The sequence below is a fragment of the Heptranchias perlo genome, chromosome 19, assembly GCF_035084215.1.
Source record: "Heptranchias perlo isolate sHepPer1 chromosome 19, sHepPer1.hap1, whole genome shotgun sequence".
NCBI classification, from domain to species: Eukaryota; Metazoa; Chordata; class Chondrichthyes; order Hexanchiformes; family Hexanchidae; genus Heptranchias; species Heptranchias perlo.
The window spans coordinates 5,143,152-5,162,177 of NC_090343.1; the positions used below are offsets into that span (position 1 = coordinate 5,143,152).

General features: G+C 46.6%; 1 protein-coding gene across 2 annotated transcripts in view; it reads right to left on the minus strand.

The window, feature by feature from the left end:
- Positions 1–19,026, minus strand: part of LOC137335101 (syntenin-1-like) — a 29,932-nt gene that overhangs the window by 8,152 nt on the left and 2,754 nt on the right. The window contains exons 1-6 of one of the 2 annotated variants that reach the window (XM_068000210.1): positions 13,827–13,932; positions 10,077–10,146; positions 5,881–5,950; positions 3,843–3,946; positions 1,600–1,743; positions 914–1,089 (exon numbers count right to left, since the gene is read on the minus strand). In XM_068000210.1, coding sequence (XP_067856311.1) covers positions 914–1,089; positions 1,600–1,743; positions 3,843–3,946; positions 5,881–5,950; positions 10,077–10,127 — 545 coding nt within the window. In that variant the 5' untranslated portion in view covers positions 10,128–10,146; positions 13,827–13,932. Of the gene's footprint in view, positions 1–913; positions 1,090–1,599; positions 1,744–3,842; positions 3,947–5,880; positions 5,951–10,076; positions 10,147–13,826; positions 13,933–19,026 lie in introns of those variants that run through there. The other variant, XM_068000209.1, reaches the window with a different exon arrangement.

Below are 19,026 nucleotides of genomic sequence, written 5' to 3' on the forward strand. Positions count from 1 at the left end.
CTTTACGTAGGAACAGGAAGGAGGCCATTCAGCCCCTCGAGCCTGTTCCACCATTCAATTAGATCCTGGCTGATCTGTACCTTAACCCCATTTACCCACCTTTGTTCCATATCCCTTGATACCCTTCCCGTACAGAGGTGGGGAGGCAGAGAAGTTTAGGGAGGGAATTCCAGAGCGTAGGGCCTAGGCAGCTGAAGGCAGGGCCGTCAACGGTGGTGCGAAGGAAGTGGAGGATGCACAAGAGGCCAGGGTAGGAGGAGTGCAGAGATCTCGGAGTGTTGTAGGGCTGGAGGAGGTTACAGGAGATAGGGAGGAGCGAGGTCACGGAGGGATTTGAAAACAAGAATGAGAATCTTAAAATCGAAGTGTTGCTGGACCAGGATCCAATGTAGGTCAGCGAGCACAGAGGGTGATGGGTGAACGGGACTTGGTGCGAGTTAGGATAGGGGCAGCAGAGTTTTGGATGAGCTCAGGTTTATGGAAGGTGGAAATGGGAGGCCGGCCAGGGGAGCATTGGAATAGTCAAGTCTGGAGGTAACAAAGGCCTGGATGAGGGTTTCAGCAGCAGATGGGCTGAGGTGGGGCGGAGACGAGAGATTACACAGAGGTGGAAGTAGGCGGTCTTGGTGATGGAGAGGATATGGGGTCGGAAACTCAGCTCAGGGTCAAATAGGACACTTCAGGAAAAATAAAAGATTGTACTGTGGGTTATTTCAGCGATGGATCTGAAGTTGTACAAATTTTACCCATTAAAAGTATCTAATGGTGCGGGGCCTTCAAAAATAAACCAAAAGGAAAGAGTTAATTCTTCCAGTTTACAATTACTTACTATTTGTATTTAATTGGAGGAAGCCCCTATGCCCCACCCCCTTGGTAGTGTGATCAGACCCGGGACATCATGGCAGATACTTACCGGTCACGGACAATGACTGAGATCCTGTCCTGCGATGCGTGTTTCAGCATCTTATGTGTTTTGTCAGTACTCCAACCAGCACAGTTCTCCCCATTGAGTTGCAGGATCTGGTCCCCAAAACGTAGCCCAACAAGAGAAGAGGGGGAATTAGCCTGTACCAACTGGACAAAAATCCCCTAGAATAAAAGGAGGAGGAGGTAATGGGTGAAATCAAGATTAAAAAAAAATCCAACAGAACGAACAAACAAACTTGTATTTACATAGCATCTTTCATGACTTCAGGGTATCCCTTTACAGCCAATGAAATACTTTTGAAGCAAACTGGAAAACCAGAAACCGAGGGAAATGTTGGAAAATGCAGTGAGGCGAGTGACTGAATGAATTAGGATCCGTCCTTTCATCTTACTTGGTGGGCATTAGTGAGAACGCATTGGGAGAGGGGGGATGGTTTCATATTCTGGGGTTCGGGTGGGAACAGACTCAGGGCAGGTTCTGCTGTCGGACAGGAGTAAGAGAGAGCAAGGGTATGAGGAGTGGGACTAAACTGGACAGCTCTTTCAAAGAGCCGGCACAGGGACGATGGGCCGAATAGCCTCCTTCTGCGCTGTAAGATTCTACGATTCCATTAAAAAGAGAGCGCCCGCCAATGGAATCTTGGGGGGTGCATCTGCGTCACATTTACTTACTTTGTCGACTGAACGCAGACGGAGCCCGACCTTCCCATCCTGATCCTTACAGAGGATCACCTCCCGAATGCCAGGTTTGATCTCCGCTCTGTGAAGCCCCAAGCTGTTACCAGTCACTGGGGCCACCATATTATTGAAGGCTGACTGAAACAAAAAAAACATGAAAAAAGAAAACTGTGACTGAGAGAGATCGAGAATCAAACTGGAGAAACTGGAGGGCTCGCAAACCGTCTCTGAATCCTGAACTGAAAGGTCCTACAGGATAAATGAATACGCCTTCAACACAATCGCCTTTTATCCAAATATCATTTGGTGTGATCACTGATCAATGGGAGCATTCCATCAGTGAGTTGGCACCCTGTTTTACATTTCTCCCCATTTTTATTTCCATTGAACTTCAATGGGGAGAGATTTAAAACGGGCTGCCCATTTCACACTATCACACAGAGTCAAGATCTACCCCAATGTCCCTCTGGTCAGGTGGGTGACGCTAGGCAGGGCCGACATTTATTGCCCATCCCCGTTTTTTAAAAATTCATTCATGGGATGTGGGCGTCGCTGGCGAGGCCGGCATTTATTGCCCATGAGAAGGTGGTGGTGAGCCGCCTTCTTGAACCGCTGCAGTCCGTGTGGTGACGGTTCTCCCACAGCGCTGTTAGGAAGGGAGTTCCAGGATTTTGACCCAACGACGATGAAGGAACGGTGATATATTTCCAAGTCGGGATGGTGTGTGATTTGGAGGGGAACGTGCAGGTGGTGTTGTTCCCATGTGCCTGCTGCTCTTGTCCTTCTAGGTGGTAGAGGTCGCGGGTTTGGGAGGTGCTATCGAAGAAGTCTTGGCGAGTTGCTGCAGTGCATCCTGTGGATGGTACACACTGCAGCCACAGTGCGCCGGTGGTGAAGGGAGTGAATGTTTAGGGTGGTGGATGGGGTGCCAATCAAGCGGGCTGCTCTGTCCTGGATGGTGTCGAGCTTCTTGAGTGTTGTTGGAGCTGCACTCATCCAGGCAAGTGGAGAGTATTCCATCACACTCCTGACTTGTGCCTTGTAGATGGTGGAAAGGCTCTGGGGAGTCAGGAGGTGAGTTACTCGCTGCAGAATACCCAGCCTCTGACCTGCTCTTGTAGCCACAGTATTTATATGGCTGGTCCAGTTAAGTTTCTGGTCAATGGTTTCCCTGAGAAGGTGGTGTTGGTGGTCTTCTTTAGTCGTTGTTTGGCTACTTCACAGGGTATTAAGAGTCAACCATCTAGTCGGGGACTGGAGCCATACATCGACCAAACTGGGTAGAGGGTGGCAGATTCCCTTCCCTCAGGGATACGAGTGAACCAGTCGGGTTTTTTTAATAACCCAGCAGCCCTCATGGTCAGTTTCAGACTGTAATAAAATGGTAATTGAATGGAGAACTTCTAGACTGCTGGCCCAGTATCATAACCACTGCACCACTGCACCCAGGCTACAAAACAGTAACCTCACCTGCCCCCGACACACACACTTTACAGTAGGAACTGCTCGATAGTGATCGGGGCTGGAGACCTACGTTGACTTTCCCTTCTCGAGCTGAGGTTAATTTTACCTCCTTTACTGCTCAGATCAGAAAGAAAGACTTGCATTTATAGAACACCTTTCACCACCTCAGGACCTCCCAGAGTGCTCTACAGTCAATGAAGTACTTTTTGAAGTATAGTCACTGTTGTAATGTAGGAAACACGGCAGCCAATTTGCGCACAGCAAGATCCCACAAACAGCAACGTGATAATGACCAGATAATCTGTTGTTTTTAAAAAAAAGTGATGTTGGTTGAGGGATAAATATTGGCCCCAGACACTAGGGAAAACTCCCCTGTTTTTCTTTGAATAGTGGCCATGGGATCTTTTACGTCCACCTGAGAGGGCAGGCGGGGCCTCAGTTTAACGTCTCATCCGAAAGGCGGCATCTCGGACAGTGCGGCACTCCCTCAGTTCTGGCGCTGGGAGCGTCAGCCTGGATTATGGGGCTCAAGACCCTGGAGTGGGACTCGAACCCACGACCGTCTGGCTCAGTGCCACGCATGAGCCGCGGCTGACATCAGATTAAAGGACAGATACTAACGAGTTGTACATATCAAAAAGGTCTGAACGATTCTTTTCTCTCCACATTGCTAAAGGAATCTTCCAGAGACCCGCGGATAACGGAGGGGGTGGGAGAGTGGGGGGAGGGAGGGAAGGGGCTGACGGAGCCCGTTATAGTCATCAGCTGCTTACTCCAGATTCTGAGACTGGCACCAAAGACATGTTCTGCTTCAGTTGCTCACTGTTCAAGTCCAGTCCCATATAATCTCCCAGCTCCTGCAGATCCGGGTACAGGCCTGAAGCAAAAATGAAAAACACCCCAGTCAGTTTTTAGAAAGCCCACCCGCAAAAAAGTAACAGACACATCATAACTATGTTTGGGCCCCGATTTTAACCTAACCAACCTGGCTAGAACGGGGCATGTTTGGGTCAGACACGCGGTTTACAACCTGACCTATTTTACGCTCAATCGGAGTGGGGGTTGCAGGAGAGGAGCACATTGGTGGACACCCAGTTAGGAACATAGGAACAGGAGGAGTCCATTCAGCCCCTCGAGTCCGTCCCGCCATTCAATTAGATCATGGCTGATCTGAACCTCAACCCCATTTACACGCCTTTGCTCCACATCCCTCGGTACCCTGACCCAAAATCTATCGATCTCCGTCTTGAAAGCTCCAATTGACCCCCAGCATCCACAGCTTTTTGGGGGGGGGGGGGGGGGGGGGGGAAAGAGAGTTCCAGATTTCCACTTCCCTTTGTGTGAAGAAGTGCTTCCTGACATCACCCCTGAACGGCCGAGCTGTAATTTTAAGGTTGTGCCCCCCTTGTCCTGCCCCACCGGAGGGAATAGTTTCTCTGTATCTACCCCATTGAATCCTTTTAACTTTTTTGAACACCTCAAATCAGATCACCCCTCAATAATTTATACTCAGGGGTTTACAAGCCAAGTCTAGCCTCATAATTTATCCCTCAAAGTCCGGAATTATTCTAGTGAATCTGCCCCTTTTCCAGGAATTTCTTGGTGGGTCGGAACATCCGCCCACCCCTTACAAGGCCAGCGACGGGGGGGAAAACAGCGTCTGGGGGAGGGAGGGGGGAGGGGGAGGGAAACAGCATCCATAGAATCATAGAAGTTTACAACATGGAAACAGGCCCTTCGGCCCAACATGCCCATGTCGCCCAGTTTATGCCACTAAGCTAGTCCCAGTTGCCTGCACTTGGCCCATATCCCTCTATACCCATCTTACCCATGTAACTGTCCAAATGCTTTTTAAAAGACAAAACTGTACCCGCCTCTACTACTGCCTCTGGCAGCTCGTTCCAGACACTCACCACCCTTTGAGTGAAAAAATTGCCCCTCTGGACCCTTTTGTATCTCTCCCCTCTCACCTTAAATCTATGCCCCCTCGTTATAGACTCCCCTACCTTTGGGAAAAGATTTTGACTATCTACCTTATCTATGCCCCTCATTATTTTATAGACTTCTATAAGATCACCCCTTAACCTCCTACTCTCCAGGGAAAAAAAGTCTCAGTCTATCCAACCTCTCCCTATAAGTCAAACAAGGGGAGGGGAAACAGCGTCTGGGGGGAGGGGGAAAGGAAAACAGCGTCATTCTTTCATTGTAAACGTGCACTCTTCCCTCACCTCCATGCCCCGTCCCCACCCTGAGAAATATAACCTGACTCACCATGTGAAATGCCATGGGAGATCAGCTGATATTATTAAAATACTATGACAACAACAATTTGCATTTATGTAGCGCCTTTAACTTAGTGAAACGTCCCAAGGAGCTTCACAGAAATGATTTTCAAACACAATTTGACACCGAGCCACATAAGGAGATATTGGGACAGGTGACCAAAAGCTTGGTCAAAGAGGTAGGTTTTAAGGAACTCTGTAAAAGGAGGAGAGAAAGGAGGAGAGGTTTAGGGAGGGAATTCCAGAGCTCAGGGCCCAGGCAGCGGAAGGCACGGCCGTCAACGGTGGAGCGATGAAAATCGGGGATGCGCAAGAGGCCAGAACTGGAGGAGCGCAGAGATCTCGGTGGGTTTAGGGCTGGCGGAGGTTACAGGGATAGGGAGGGGGGGGCGAGGGCCAGGGTTAAACGTGCAGACATCAACACCAAGCAGGGGGTCCAGCTCGTGAATTTGAAATGAAAGCCTGAAGAAGAGGGGGCCGTAGGCTTCAAAACGAGGACACAGCATGTGGAAACGTTGCAATGACTTACCATTTCCAGCATCTGCGGCCTCAGCTGCGGTCGCCGGCAAGGCCTGAATGGCTTCACTAGAGGACTGTGCCTGAGGAAGACACATACTAAAATCAACTGCTGCACGTACAATAATCAAAGCCTCCATCTCCAAGTTATTCCAATGCGAGCGTGTGTGGGAATGAAATCCCTCACTGACCTCACTCCATCAGCTGGTTCCCTGTTTAGCTTTCGCGTCTTGGTTTACTGACGGTTTTTTTTTGGCCACTCTCCCTTCATTTTAAGTTTGGATGAATCTCAGTTCTTTACATCACATTCCGCACCAATAGTTCAGCCTCCGTCTGGTTACACGTGGCTCGTCCCTTCTGTACCTACAGGAAACTCGCCCTCTAAATACCGTTTTGATTGCCGCACACTGAATCCCACCATCCTGCCCGTTCTCCCAGACATCACTGAAAGCAACACAGATACCACTATCCTGACCACTTTTCAATAAGCGTATCCCACCATAGTTTTGAATTCCCTCTTCAGATCTTTTGATCTTCTATTCTTAATATCATTCGTACCAACATGTAATACTACTGTAGTTTCCAACCCTCCTCTTTATTACCTTCTCTGCCCTTGTTTTCATATCCTTTATTCTTATCCAGGAAGATGAAGGGTAGGAAATTTTGCTACAGCTATACAAAGCCCTGGTTAGACCACATCAGGGGTACTGTGTAGAGTTCTGGGCACTGCACCTTAGAAAGGATATATTGGCCTCGCAGGTGTGCAGCGCAGATTCCCCAGAATGTTACCAGGGCTCCAAGGGTTAAATTATGAGGATAGATTCCATAAACTAGGCTCGTAGTCCCTGGAATATAGAAGGTTAAGGGGTGATCTGATTGAGATTTTTAGAATTTTAGATAAGAGAGAAACTTTTTCTGCTGGTGGGGGAGTCTAGGACAAGGGGACATAACCTTAAAATCAGAGCCAGGCCATTCAGGAGAGAAGTTAGGAAATACTTCTTCACACAAAGGGTGGTAGAAGTGTGGAACTCTCTCCCACAAAAGGCAGTAGATGCTCAATTAATAATTTAAAATCTAGGATCGATAGATTTTTGCCAGCCAAGGGTATTAAGGGATATGGAGCCAAGGCGGGGGTGGATGGAGTTAGGATACAGATCAGCCCTACTCCTCTCCCTATAATAATTAACCCTCTTAATATTATCTCCTTTGTGTAATCCAGTGTCTTCACATTTCCCTACTGATTTGCCAATCTTTCTTCATCGCTTTTCTTGCCTGAAACTCTATCTATATTTCTTCATTACTTCACGTCACTGACATATCGTTCTCTAAACTGCTACTACCTGCCTCTCTCATTAGCACAGGAGTCCAATGCCAAAAGCTCCTCCTCGTTAACTCTGGGCGATTTACTCATCAATTGACCATGGTTGTAGGAATGTGTGATATTCCTGTAGGTGTTTGAGGCTCTCGTCCTCTGTCTTTGGCTCAGCCAGATCCTCGTCGAGTGGATCCACCTGTTCGCATTTGACAAGTTGCCATTTCTGCTCCCCAAGTCCCACCTCACCCCTCTGCGTTACTGTAAAGGTTAGGACTGACACACCCCTCTGCGTTACTGTAAAGGTTAGGACTGACACACCCCTCTGCGTTACAGTAAAGGTTAGGACTGACACACCCCTCTGCGTTACTGTAAAGGTTAGGACTGACACACCCCTCTGCGTTACAGTAAAGGTTAGGACTGACACACCCCTCTGCGTTACTGTAAAGGTTAGGACTGACATTCACGGCTCTTCAGTGCATTGCCGATCAAGCACCCCAAGGTCAGATACAGCATGCGTTAGATGAAGAGTAGAAGAGTTGGGGGAAGGCCGATTTTAATAGGATAAGGCAGGATCTGGCCAAAATGGACTGGGATCAGCTGCTTGTAGGAAAATCCGCATCGGAGCAATGGGAGTCTTTCAGAAGGGAGATTGAGACCATACAATGGCAACATGTTCCCGTAAAGGTCAAGGGTGGTTCCAAGAACTCCAGGGAACCTTGGATGTCAGGGGATATACGAGAATGGATTAGGAAAAAAAGGAGGGCTTTTGGCAGATACAAAAGGCTAAAGACGGAGGAAGCCCTAGAGGAGTACAAAAAGTGCAGGGGGATACTTAAAAAAGAAATTAGGAGATCAAGGAGGGGCCATGAAATAACACTGGCGAGCAAAATAAAGGAAAATCCTAAGATGTTTTATAAGTATATTAAGGGCAAGAGGATAACTAGGGAAAAAATAGGGCCCATTAGGGACAAAAATGGCAATCTGTGTGTGGAGCCGGCAGATGTAGGAGGGGTTCTAAATGAATTTTTTGCATCTGTTTTCACTATGGAGAAGGACGACGTAGACATAGAAATACGGCAGGGGGACTGTGATATACTCGAACATATTAACATCGAGCGGGAGGAGGTATTGGCGGTTTTAGCAGGCCTAAAAATGGATAAATCCCCAGGCCCGGACGAAATGTATCCCAGGCTACTGTGTGAGGCAGGGGAGGAGATTGCGGGGACTCTAACACATATATTCAGAACCTCTCTGGCCACAGGGGATGTGCCAGAGGACTGGAGAACCGCTAATGTAATACCATTATTCAAGAAGGGGAGTAGGGAAAAACCGGGGAACTACAGGCCAGTGAGCCTAACATCAGTGGTAGGAAAATTATTGGAAAAAATTCTGAAGGACAAAATTAGTCTCCACTTGGAGAAGCAAGGATTAATCAGGGATAGTCAACATGGCTTTGTCAAGGGAAGATCATGTCTGACTAATTTGATTGAATTTTTTGAGGGGGTGACTAGGCGTGTGGATGAGGGTAACGCATTGGATGTGGTATACATGGATTTCAGTAAGGCCTTCGATAAAGTCCCCCACAGGAGACTGGTCAAGAAGGTACGAGCCCATGGAATCCAGGGTGCCTTGGCACTTTGGATACAAAACTGGCTTAGTGGCAGAAGGCAGAGGGTGATGGTCGAAGGTTGTTTTTGTGACTGGAAGCCTGTGGCCAGTGGGGTACCACAGGGATCGGTGCTGGGTCCCTTGCTGTTTGTGGTCTACATTAATGACTTGGATATGAATGTAAAAGGTATGATCAGTAAGTTCGCTGATGATACAAAAATTGGTAGGGTGGTAAATAGCGAGGAGGATAGCCTCAGTCTGCAGGACGATATAGATGGGTTGGTCAGATGGGCGGAACAGTGGCAAATGGAATTTAACCCGGAAAAGTGCGAGGTGATGCACTTTGGAGGGACTAACAAGGCAAGGGAATACACAATGAATGGGAGGACCCTAGGCAAGACAGAGGGATCTTGGTGTGCAAGTTCACAGATCCCTGAAGGCGGCGGAACAGGTAGATAAGGTGGTAAAGAAGGCATATGGGATACTTGCCTTTATTAGCCGAGGCATAGAATATAAGAGCAAGGAGGTTATGATGGAGCTGTATAAAACACTGGTTAGGCCACAGCTGGAGTACTGTGTGCAGTTCTGGTCGCCACACTACAGGAAGGATGTGATCGCTTTGGAGAGGGTGCAGAGGAGATTCACCAGGATGTTACCAGGGCTGGAGCGCTTCAGCTATGAAGAGAGACTGGGAAGATTGGGTTTGTTTTCCTTGGAGCAGAGGAGGCTGAGGGGGGACATGATTGAGGTGTACAAAATTATGAGAGGCACAGATAGGATGGATATTAAGGAGCTTTTTCCCTTCGTTGAGGGTTCTATAACAAGGGGACATAGATTCAAGGTAAAAGGCGGGAGGTTTAGAGGGGATTTGAGAAAGAACTTTTTCACCCAGAGGGTGGTTGGAGTCTGGAACTCACTGCCTGAAAGGGTTGTGGAGGCAGGAACCCTCACAACATTCAAGAAGCATTTGGATGAGCACTTGAAATGCCATAGCATACAAGGCTACGGACCAAATGCTGGAATATGGGATTAGAGTAGACAGGGCTGATGGCCGGCGCGGACACGATGGGCCGAAGGGCCTCTATCCGTGCTGTATGACTCTATGACTCCCACTACTCTGCCCCTTACTGTTCCAGCGTGACATTTTCCAACCATAGCAACCCTGTAGACTCTCCCAGTGAGACTGACAATTTAGTTCCGAAATATGACCAATTAAAGGATTGTCAGTAAACATTAATCAACCTCTTAAACAGTGTTAAAACTGCACTGAAATCATCAGAACTGACCTGAATTACTTTGGCGACCTGCAGATCCTCCAGTGATGGATACAGAGACATTCTGGTCCTTTGGTCCAACCTGTGCACAGAAATAGACAGAGTCGTCAATTAGACATCTATAAATACCTTGATCAATTTAGTCAGCTCCACCATACATTACTGCACGTGAAGCATTCCAGGAAAGCAATGGTCAGCCCGATGAATGCAAGAAAAGTCAGCAATGAGAAAAGGCCATTTGGCCCATCAAAGCTCATCCTGCTGGTACCCTAAAATAAAAACACGAAACTCAGCAAGTCAGGAGAGGAAGGTGGGAACAGGAGGAGGCCATTCAGCCTCTCGAGCCTGTTCTGCCACTCGATTAGATCATGGCTGATCTGTATCTTAACTCCATTTACCCGCCTTGGTTCCAAATCACCTTAATACCCTTACCCAACAAAAATCTATCAATCTCAGTTTTGAAATTGTCAATTAACCCCCCAGCCTCAATAGTTTTTTTTGGGGGGGGAAGGTGGGGGGGGGGGGATAAAAAGAGTTCCAGATTTCCACTACCCTTTGGAAGGTAGGGTTAACATTTCAGAGGCCTGTTTGGGTAAGATATCTTTATTTGCTGAGGTGCTTTTGGTATAGACATTTGAGATGATTCGAGCGGAGAAGGTTAAGGAGAGATTTAATAGAGGTGTTGAAAAATTATGAGGTGTTTTGATAGAGTAGATAGGGAGAAACTGCAGGAGGGTCAGTAACCAGAGGAGACAGATTTAAGATAATTGGCAAAAAATCCAGGGGAGGGGAAAATTAGGAGAAATGTTTTTTTTTAAACGCAGCGAGTTATGATGATCTGGAATGTTCTGCCTGAAAGGGTGATGGAAGTAGATTCAATAGTAACTTTCAAAAGGGAATTGGATAAATACTTGAAAAGAAAAATTTGATGGGCTGTGGGGAAAGAGCAGGGGAGTGGGACTAATTGGATAGCTCTTTCAAAGAGCCAGCACAGACTCGATGGGCCGAATGTGATGTATGATTCTATGATTGAGATGAGATTTTTTTTTTTAAATGATTAAGGGGTTCAACATGGCAGATACACTGTTTCCTCTGGTGGAAGAATCCAGAACACGGGGACATAATCTTAAAATTACAAATCAGTCATTTGAGAGCGAAACCAGGAAGCATTTTTTCATACAAAAGGGTAGTGCAAATTTGGAACTCTTTTAAAAGGCTATGGATGCTGGGTTATTTGAAATTTTCAAGACTGGGATCAATGGATATTTGTACGCTTAAGGATAGAGAGAAAAGACAGATAAATGGAGTTCAGAACAGGATCGAGGGCCTGAATGGCCTAGTCCTGTTCTTATGTTCCTATGATGTTGAGTGGCAAATACTGGGGCTACGAATGGGAAGCTGCTGAGTGGGGGTGGTGGTGGTAAGAGAAGAGTTGTGAACTGCAGTTACCGATAAGGGATGGGGCATGAGACTCAAAGTTAAATATTACACATAAGAAAAGAACTTGCATTTATATAGCGCCTTTCATGACCTCAGAACGTCCCAAAGCGCTTTACAGCCAATGACATACTTTTGAAGTGTAGTCACTGTTGTAATGTAGGAAATGCGGCAGCCAATTTGCACACAGCAAGATCCCACAAACAGCAATGTGATAAATGACCAGATAATTTTTAATATTTTTTTTAGTGATGTCGGTTAATGGATAAATATTGGCCAAGTGCAGACCAGCTGATGCAAAGCATGTGCACGCATGATTGTATTGTGGGGGGCAGAGGGAGGAAATGGGCTGAATAAAAGGTCAAGAGAATCACTTTTCAGTCAGGCCCAGGAAGCCAAGGTAGGATTGCCCTCGTCAGAGAAAATGTTGAGTAACTGAATGACTATGTTACTCAGAATTATGTAATTCTTCAATGAGTTTTTTTTTTGTTATAAATGTTACTTTTGATCTGGAAAAAAAAGTCACGATGGTGAGTCTAACTAGCTTCATGTAATTTGTTCAACGATTTGATTGGTTCAGCTTTTGGTTTGTTTAATTAGATTTCCCTCCTTTCTGATGCTCAGTTTGTTGCGACACATAATTAATGTTGTGATTCGTGCGTCAGCTACTGACTGGAGTCAGTAATGGTTCTCTCATGATTATGACAGTTGAGCCAATCAAAATATGTGACATTGAACCAGTTAAAAAATGTGACATTGAACCAGTTAAAAAATGTGACCCCCCGATCTGTGATGCCTGAAATGTGAATCAGAAAGTGTGGTGTGACAGACAGCAACTCCCTACAACCCTCCGAGATCTCTGCACTGCTCCAATTCTGGCCTCTTACGCATTCCCGATTTTAATCGCTCCACCATTGGCGGCCGTGCCTTCAGCTGTCGAGGCCCTAAGTCTGGAATCCCCTCCCCAAACCTCTTTGCCTTGCTCTCCTCCTTTTAAGACCTCCTTAAAACCTACCTCTTCGACCAAGCTTTTGGTCACCTGTCCTCATATCTCCTTATGTGTCAAATTTTGTTTGAAAATCACTCCTGTGAAGCACCTTGGGACGTTATACTGCATTTATTTAGCGCCTTTTAATGTAAGTTGTTGCTGTTTTAATCATAGTATTTTTATAATATTATAAGCTGATCTCCCACGGCATTGCTCATGGTGAGTCAGAGGTTATGTTTCTCAGGGTGGGGGACGGGGAATGGAAGTGAGGGAGTGGTGCACATTTACAGTGAAAGAATCTGGAAAGAGCTCAGTAAGAATTCTGGCTGGAAACAGTGTAGTAAGTGTTTTATTCCACATTGCTTCCTGGAAAATAATTGATGTTTTTCCTTACCCACTGCGGCTGCATAGCACAGCTGATGCAAACAAATCTGCATAGAAGCAATTGTTGATTTTGAAAGATAAATATACAAAAAAGATGTTGCAATTTTTCCCTCCATCTTAGAGAGTGTCTGAAGAGGGGGGGAGTGGTGCTGTGGTGTGGGAGTAGGGCCACATAGCAAGTGAAAGAATTTGGAGAGAGATTTTTTTTTTTGAAAAAAAAAGAGTTCTACCCAAAAAAAGTGAAGCAAATGTCTCTTTTGATTTTTTTTCTGCAAAATAATTGGAAGAGGAGGAACTTGTATTGCCCAAGCATTCTAAAATCGAATGTAGTATTTTCGGAGTGCGATTGCTGGTGTTATGTAGGCAAACACAGCAGCCAACTTGGTTTCACTAACAGCAAACGAATGAATAGATAATCTGTTTTTGGTGGTGTTGGTCGAGGGAGAATTAGTAACCAAGGTACCAGCAGAACGTCCTGCTCTTATTCAAATAATGCCAGTGAACCTTGCACTTTCCAGCTTGGTTTAACATCTGACCTGATCAGAATCGCAGCGCTCCCTCAGTACTACACTGAAGGGTCAGCCCAGATTACGTGCTCAAGTCTACAGTGGGACTTGAACCCGCAACCTTCTAACGTAAAAGGAAAAAGTTCTACCAAATGAGCCAAACTGTAACCATTCCAGCTGTCGTATCTATTTATTTATCTAGCTGCAGTAAAACTTATCCAATAAATATTTCTAGGAACAATGGTTGCTTTTGAATTCACAGTATGAACAAAATAAATTACATGTTGAAATCATCCCCCTCGCTGTCTCAACTAGTTACTATTTCGGACTAAAAATAACTCCTTGAAAATACTTGTCCAGTCAAACCGTATGTAAAAAGATTGTAAAGTTCGTGTTCCAGCTTGTTTTGAAATCATTTGGAAAAACAAAACAAAACCTCATAATTACCGTCGTAGCACAAGGAAAGACAGACTTCGGGTTGATGTACTGAGAGAACGACTCTGTTTTTGGTGGTGTTGGTCGAGGGAGAATTAGTAACCAAGGTACCAGCAGAACGTCCTGCTCTTATTCAAATAGTGCCAATGAACCTTGCACTTTCCAGCTTGGTTTAACATCTGACCTGATCAGAATTGCAGCGCTCCCTCAGTACTACACTGTTGGCAGATTCGCCACAGTACAGGTGCTAACATTACAGCTGCAAGGTCAGCTGACAGAGCATTAGCTCCAAGAAGGATGTCGTCTCCAGCCCTCAACGGAAGGAAAATCGGCTCGGTTCCCTCACAGGCATGTGATTCTCCTGCCCCGATTTTCCTCTCTGTGAATCATCCAGGTGATGCTTAAACCCCCAGGTGACAGAGAGAAGAATCTGTTACGCAGAGGGTTGTGAATCTTTGGAATTCTCTACCCCAGGCAGCTGTGGATGCTGAGTCATTGAGTGGATTCAAGATTGAGATCGACAGATTTAAGGGAATCAAAGGATATGGGGATCGGGCAAGAAAGTGGAGTTGAGGTCGAAGATCAGCCATGATCTTATTGAATGGCGGAGCAGACTCGAGGGGCCTTGTTATGTTCGAACATAAGAAATAGGAGCAGGAACAGGCCATACAACCCCTCAAGCCTGCTCCGCCATGTTTTTATGTTCTACCCTTGGGTCCGGGCTAACATTGAGGAATGTCCATGGGACTGAGGGTGGCCTGTGCCCATAAAATCAAACCCCAGTAGGAGTCAGTGCCTTCAGTAGAGATGGGGAGAAAATTGGAGGAGAACAACCAAATCCCTGGGCTTAGAGGGTTAAATTATGAGGACGGGTTGCATAAACTTGGCTTGTATTCCTGGAGTATAGAAGATTGAGGGGTGATCTGATCGAGGTGTTTAAAATGTTGAAAGGATTGGGTAGGGTAGGTACAGAGAAACTATTTCCTCTGGTGGGGGGGAAATCAAGAACGAGGAATCATAATCTTAAAATTAGAGCTAGGATGGAAACCAGGAAGCACTTTTTCACACAAAGGGTAGTGGAAATCTGGAATTCTCTCCCCCCAAAAGACTGCATGATGGGTCAATTGGAGCTTTCAAGACTCGGAGATAGATTTTTGTTGGGTAAGGGTGTCGAGGGATATGGAGCAAAGGCGGGTAAATGGAGTTGAGGCTGATCGGCAGAGATCAGCCATGATGTAATTGAATGGCGGAGCAGGCTCGAGGGGCTGAATGGCCTCCTCCTGTTCCTGTGTTCCTAAATGAGAGCAATTTTGTGCACTTTAATTTCTAGTCACTTCCTCTTGTGAGCAATTTGAATTTGGTTCTACCTCTGGCCCATGAAGCCCTGGCATGGATCCAAACCTGTTTTAACACACTGATATTATCCAGACTGATGTGCATTTTAATCAACTTCCTGTCTCTGTTGCGGTTTCTCCACATCCTCTGACTCCTGTTTATCTGAGTCGGGGCGCGATGGTCTCTCCAGTCTGCTCACTCGTGGCACAGGACGACAGCGGTGGAGTGGGGGTGGGGGTGGGGGTCGGAGACTCCATCTCTGGAATACATTGCCAGTTGGTGCCGTGGGTGCTGACTCTCTGCCTGCCTTCAAAAAAGGGAGCTGGACCGGTTTCTGACTGTGGCAGAGATTGCATCATATAGAAGGCAAGTGTCCTTACAGATAACACTTGGTCCATGTGATTTCCTGGACTGGTTTCAATGACCTGAGGGGTGGGAGAGGAATTTCCCAGGAGTACTGTTTTCCCTTTATTGGCCCTGGGTTTTTCTCTCTTGTTTTTTTGCCTCTCCCAGGAGGTCACATGGCTGTGGGGTTTGGTAGGAAGTGTCCAGTCATAATGCTCCAGCATTCTCGAGTGTGGAGCAGGCTTGATGGACCAGCTGAAGTTTCTCTGCCTTTCATTTTCATATGTTCTGCAGAGTAATGGAGCAGGTCAGAATTCACCCCTCTTCCCCATCGCTGGGGTCTAATCCTTGAGGAGTTCGTTGCCAGCCTTACTGATGACGCAAAGCTGATTCACCAGCAAAATCGCATCCTCATAACTAAACTGCACCACAACATTGTGGCAAATAAACCTCCACCTCCTACAAATCCAGGGAAAACAAAAGGATGACTCCTAGGGAGGGAGTTACACATTTTGCAATTTGTTTTTTGCTGTCTCCTGAGATGCAAACATCCACCAGTGAACACGGTGCCACTTAATTGCCCCAGGACTACACCACTCCACCACCTACACAAACAACTCCCATTTAATTCCCCCCCAGCTAGCTCACAGCTCTATAAGAGATTCTACAGAACATCACAAGATTCAGGAATCATAAGACCACGGTCATCTCGCTGACCAAAGCCAAAGAAAATCACTTTAAGGCTGGAGCATCAAGAACCAAATTCAAAGAAACCTTTTAAAAATACATCACTCCCTCATCGCCACTTCCACAATCAATAACAATTTGCATTTATGTAACGCCTTTACATAAAATTACATTGACTTTACAGCACAGAAACAGGCCACTCGGCCCAACTGGTCAATGTTGGTGTTTATGCTCCAAACGAGCCTCCTCCCACCGTACTTCATCTCACCCTATCAGCATATTACCACGTATGAGATGGGCGTTCTACACGGACTAAATGAGCTCAGGTGAAATAAATCCCCAGCAATAGATGGGAAGTGGTACAACATCCCAAGGCACTTCACAGGAACATAACCAGACAAAAAACAGACACTGAGCCAAAGAAGGAGATATTAGGACAGGTGACCAAATGCTTGGTCAAAGAGGTAGGTTTTAAGAAGTAACTTAAAGGAGGAGAGAGGCGGAGAGGTTTAGGGAGGGAATTCCAGAGCTTAGGTCCTAGATGGCTGAAGGCACGGCCACCAATGGTGGAGCGAAGGGAGTGGGGGATGCACAGGAGGCCAGAGCACTTTGCAATTGCCTACATTAAGTTTCACCTGCCACTGTTCCACCCATGTACATATTTTCTTCAATTTCATTTTTGTGATTTCTGAGCTGCCTCCTTTGATTGTACTGCTTCTCCTAGTTTGGTATCATCTGCAAATGTGACTTCTGGAATGGGCTCCTTTGGGTCTGTAGGTCACCTTTTTTGAATATGGGCACCACATTAACCTGTTTCCAATCTATTGGCACCTCCCCAGAGTCCATTGACTCCTGCATAATGGTTGTAAGTGCATCGCATATCTCCTCCCTTGTGTCTTTCAGCACTCTGGGGTAAATACCATCGATTGCTAGGGTTTTATTTGATCTGAGCCCATTTAGCTTGTCTAGAACTCCCAGCTCATATATGGTGACTGAGCCAGTCTTGCTCCCTGTTCTTGTGCTGATCCAGGGAATTTCATTAACTATGCTTCAAATCTCCATCCCTTAACTTTTGTGTGATCCATCTCCGACTCTTCCTGGAGTTCCTATTCCCCATCTCTGGAGATAGGCTTTCCACTGACATCTATTATAAGCCCAATGGCCAGACTGGACTGGTCACAGTGTGTATAGACAGGCTGCAGTGTATATAACAAAGCCAGAAAATGCTGGAAACACTCAGCAGGTCAGGCAGCATGGGTGGAGAGAGAAACAGAGTTAACGTTTCAGGTCGATGGCCTTTCGTCAGAACTGAAACGTTAACTCTGTTTCTCTCCACAGATGCTGCCTGACCTGCTGAGTGTGTCCAGCATTTTCTGGTTTTATTTCAGATTTCCAGCTTCTGCAGTAATTTGCTTTTGATACAGTGTTTATGGACAGGTCACAGTGTAAACGACAACAACTTGCAATTATATAGCACCTTTAATGTAGTAAAACATCTCAAGGCGCTTCACAGGAGCGATTATCAAACAAAATTTGACACCGAGCCACATAAGGAGATATTAGGACAGGTGATCAAAAGCTTGGTCAAAGAGGTAGGTTTTAAGGAGCGTCTTAAAGGAGGAGAGAGAGGTAGAGAGGCGGAGAGGTTTAGGGAGGGAATTCCAGAGCTTAGGGCCTAGGCAGCTGAAGCCACGGCCGCCAATGGTGGAGCGATTAAAATCGGGGATGCCCAAGAGGCCAGAATTAGAGGAGCTCAGAGATCTCGGAGGGTTGTAGGGCTGGAGGAGGTTACAGAGATAGGGAGGGGAAGAGGCCATGGAGGGATTTGAAAACAAGGATGAGAATTTTAAAATCGAGGCGTTCCCGGACCGGGAGCCGATGTAGGTCAGTGAGCACAGGGGTGATGGGGGAACGGGACTCGGTGAGAGTTTAGATAGGGGCAGCAGAGTTTTGGATTAGCTAAAGTTTATGGAGGGTGGACAATAGGAGGCCGGCCAGAACAGCACCGGAATAGTCAAGTCTAGAGGTAACAAAGGCATGGATGAGGGTTTCAGGAGCAGATGAGCTGAGGCAGGGTTTGAGACGGGCGGTGTTACAGAGGTGGAAGTAGGCGGTCTTGGTGATGGAGGGGATTTGTAGTTGGAAGCTCAGCTCAGGGTCAAATGGAACTTTAAGGTTGCAAACGGTCTGGCTCAGCATCAGACAATGGCCAGGGAGAGGGATGGAGTTGGTGGCTAGGGAACGGAGTTTGTGGCAGGGACCGAAGACAATGGCTTTGGTCTTCTCAATATTTAACTGGGGGAAAGGCTCCCTCGCTCTCTTTTCCCCCCCCCCCCCCCCCCAAGCCCTGGGGCAATGCAGCCCCTGATAATTTACATTTACTGGATTTGTAGTCCATTTTTACAAGAATGACAAGAAACAAAACTGCTTCATACATACTGTGCCTTTCTCTCTGGAGTCCGAACTCTCACTGGGAACCCAGGGATAATCATAGAATCATAGAAAGGTTACAGCACAGGAGGAGGCCATTCGGCCCATCGAGTCCGCGCCGGCTCTATGTAAGAGCAATCCAGCTAGTCCCACTCCCCCGCCCTATCCCCGTAGACCTGCAAATTTTTTCCTTTCAAGTACTTATCCAGTTCCCTTTTGAAGGCCATGATTGAATCTGCCTCCATCACCCCTTCGGGCAGTGCATTCCAGATCCTAACCACTCGCTGTGTAAAAATGTTTTTCCTCATGTCATCATTGGTTCTTTTGCCAATCATCTTAAATCTATGCCCTCTAGTCCTTGACCCTTCTGCCAATGGGAACAGTTTCTCTCTATCTACTCTGTCCAGACCCTTCA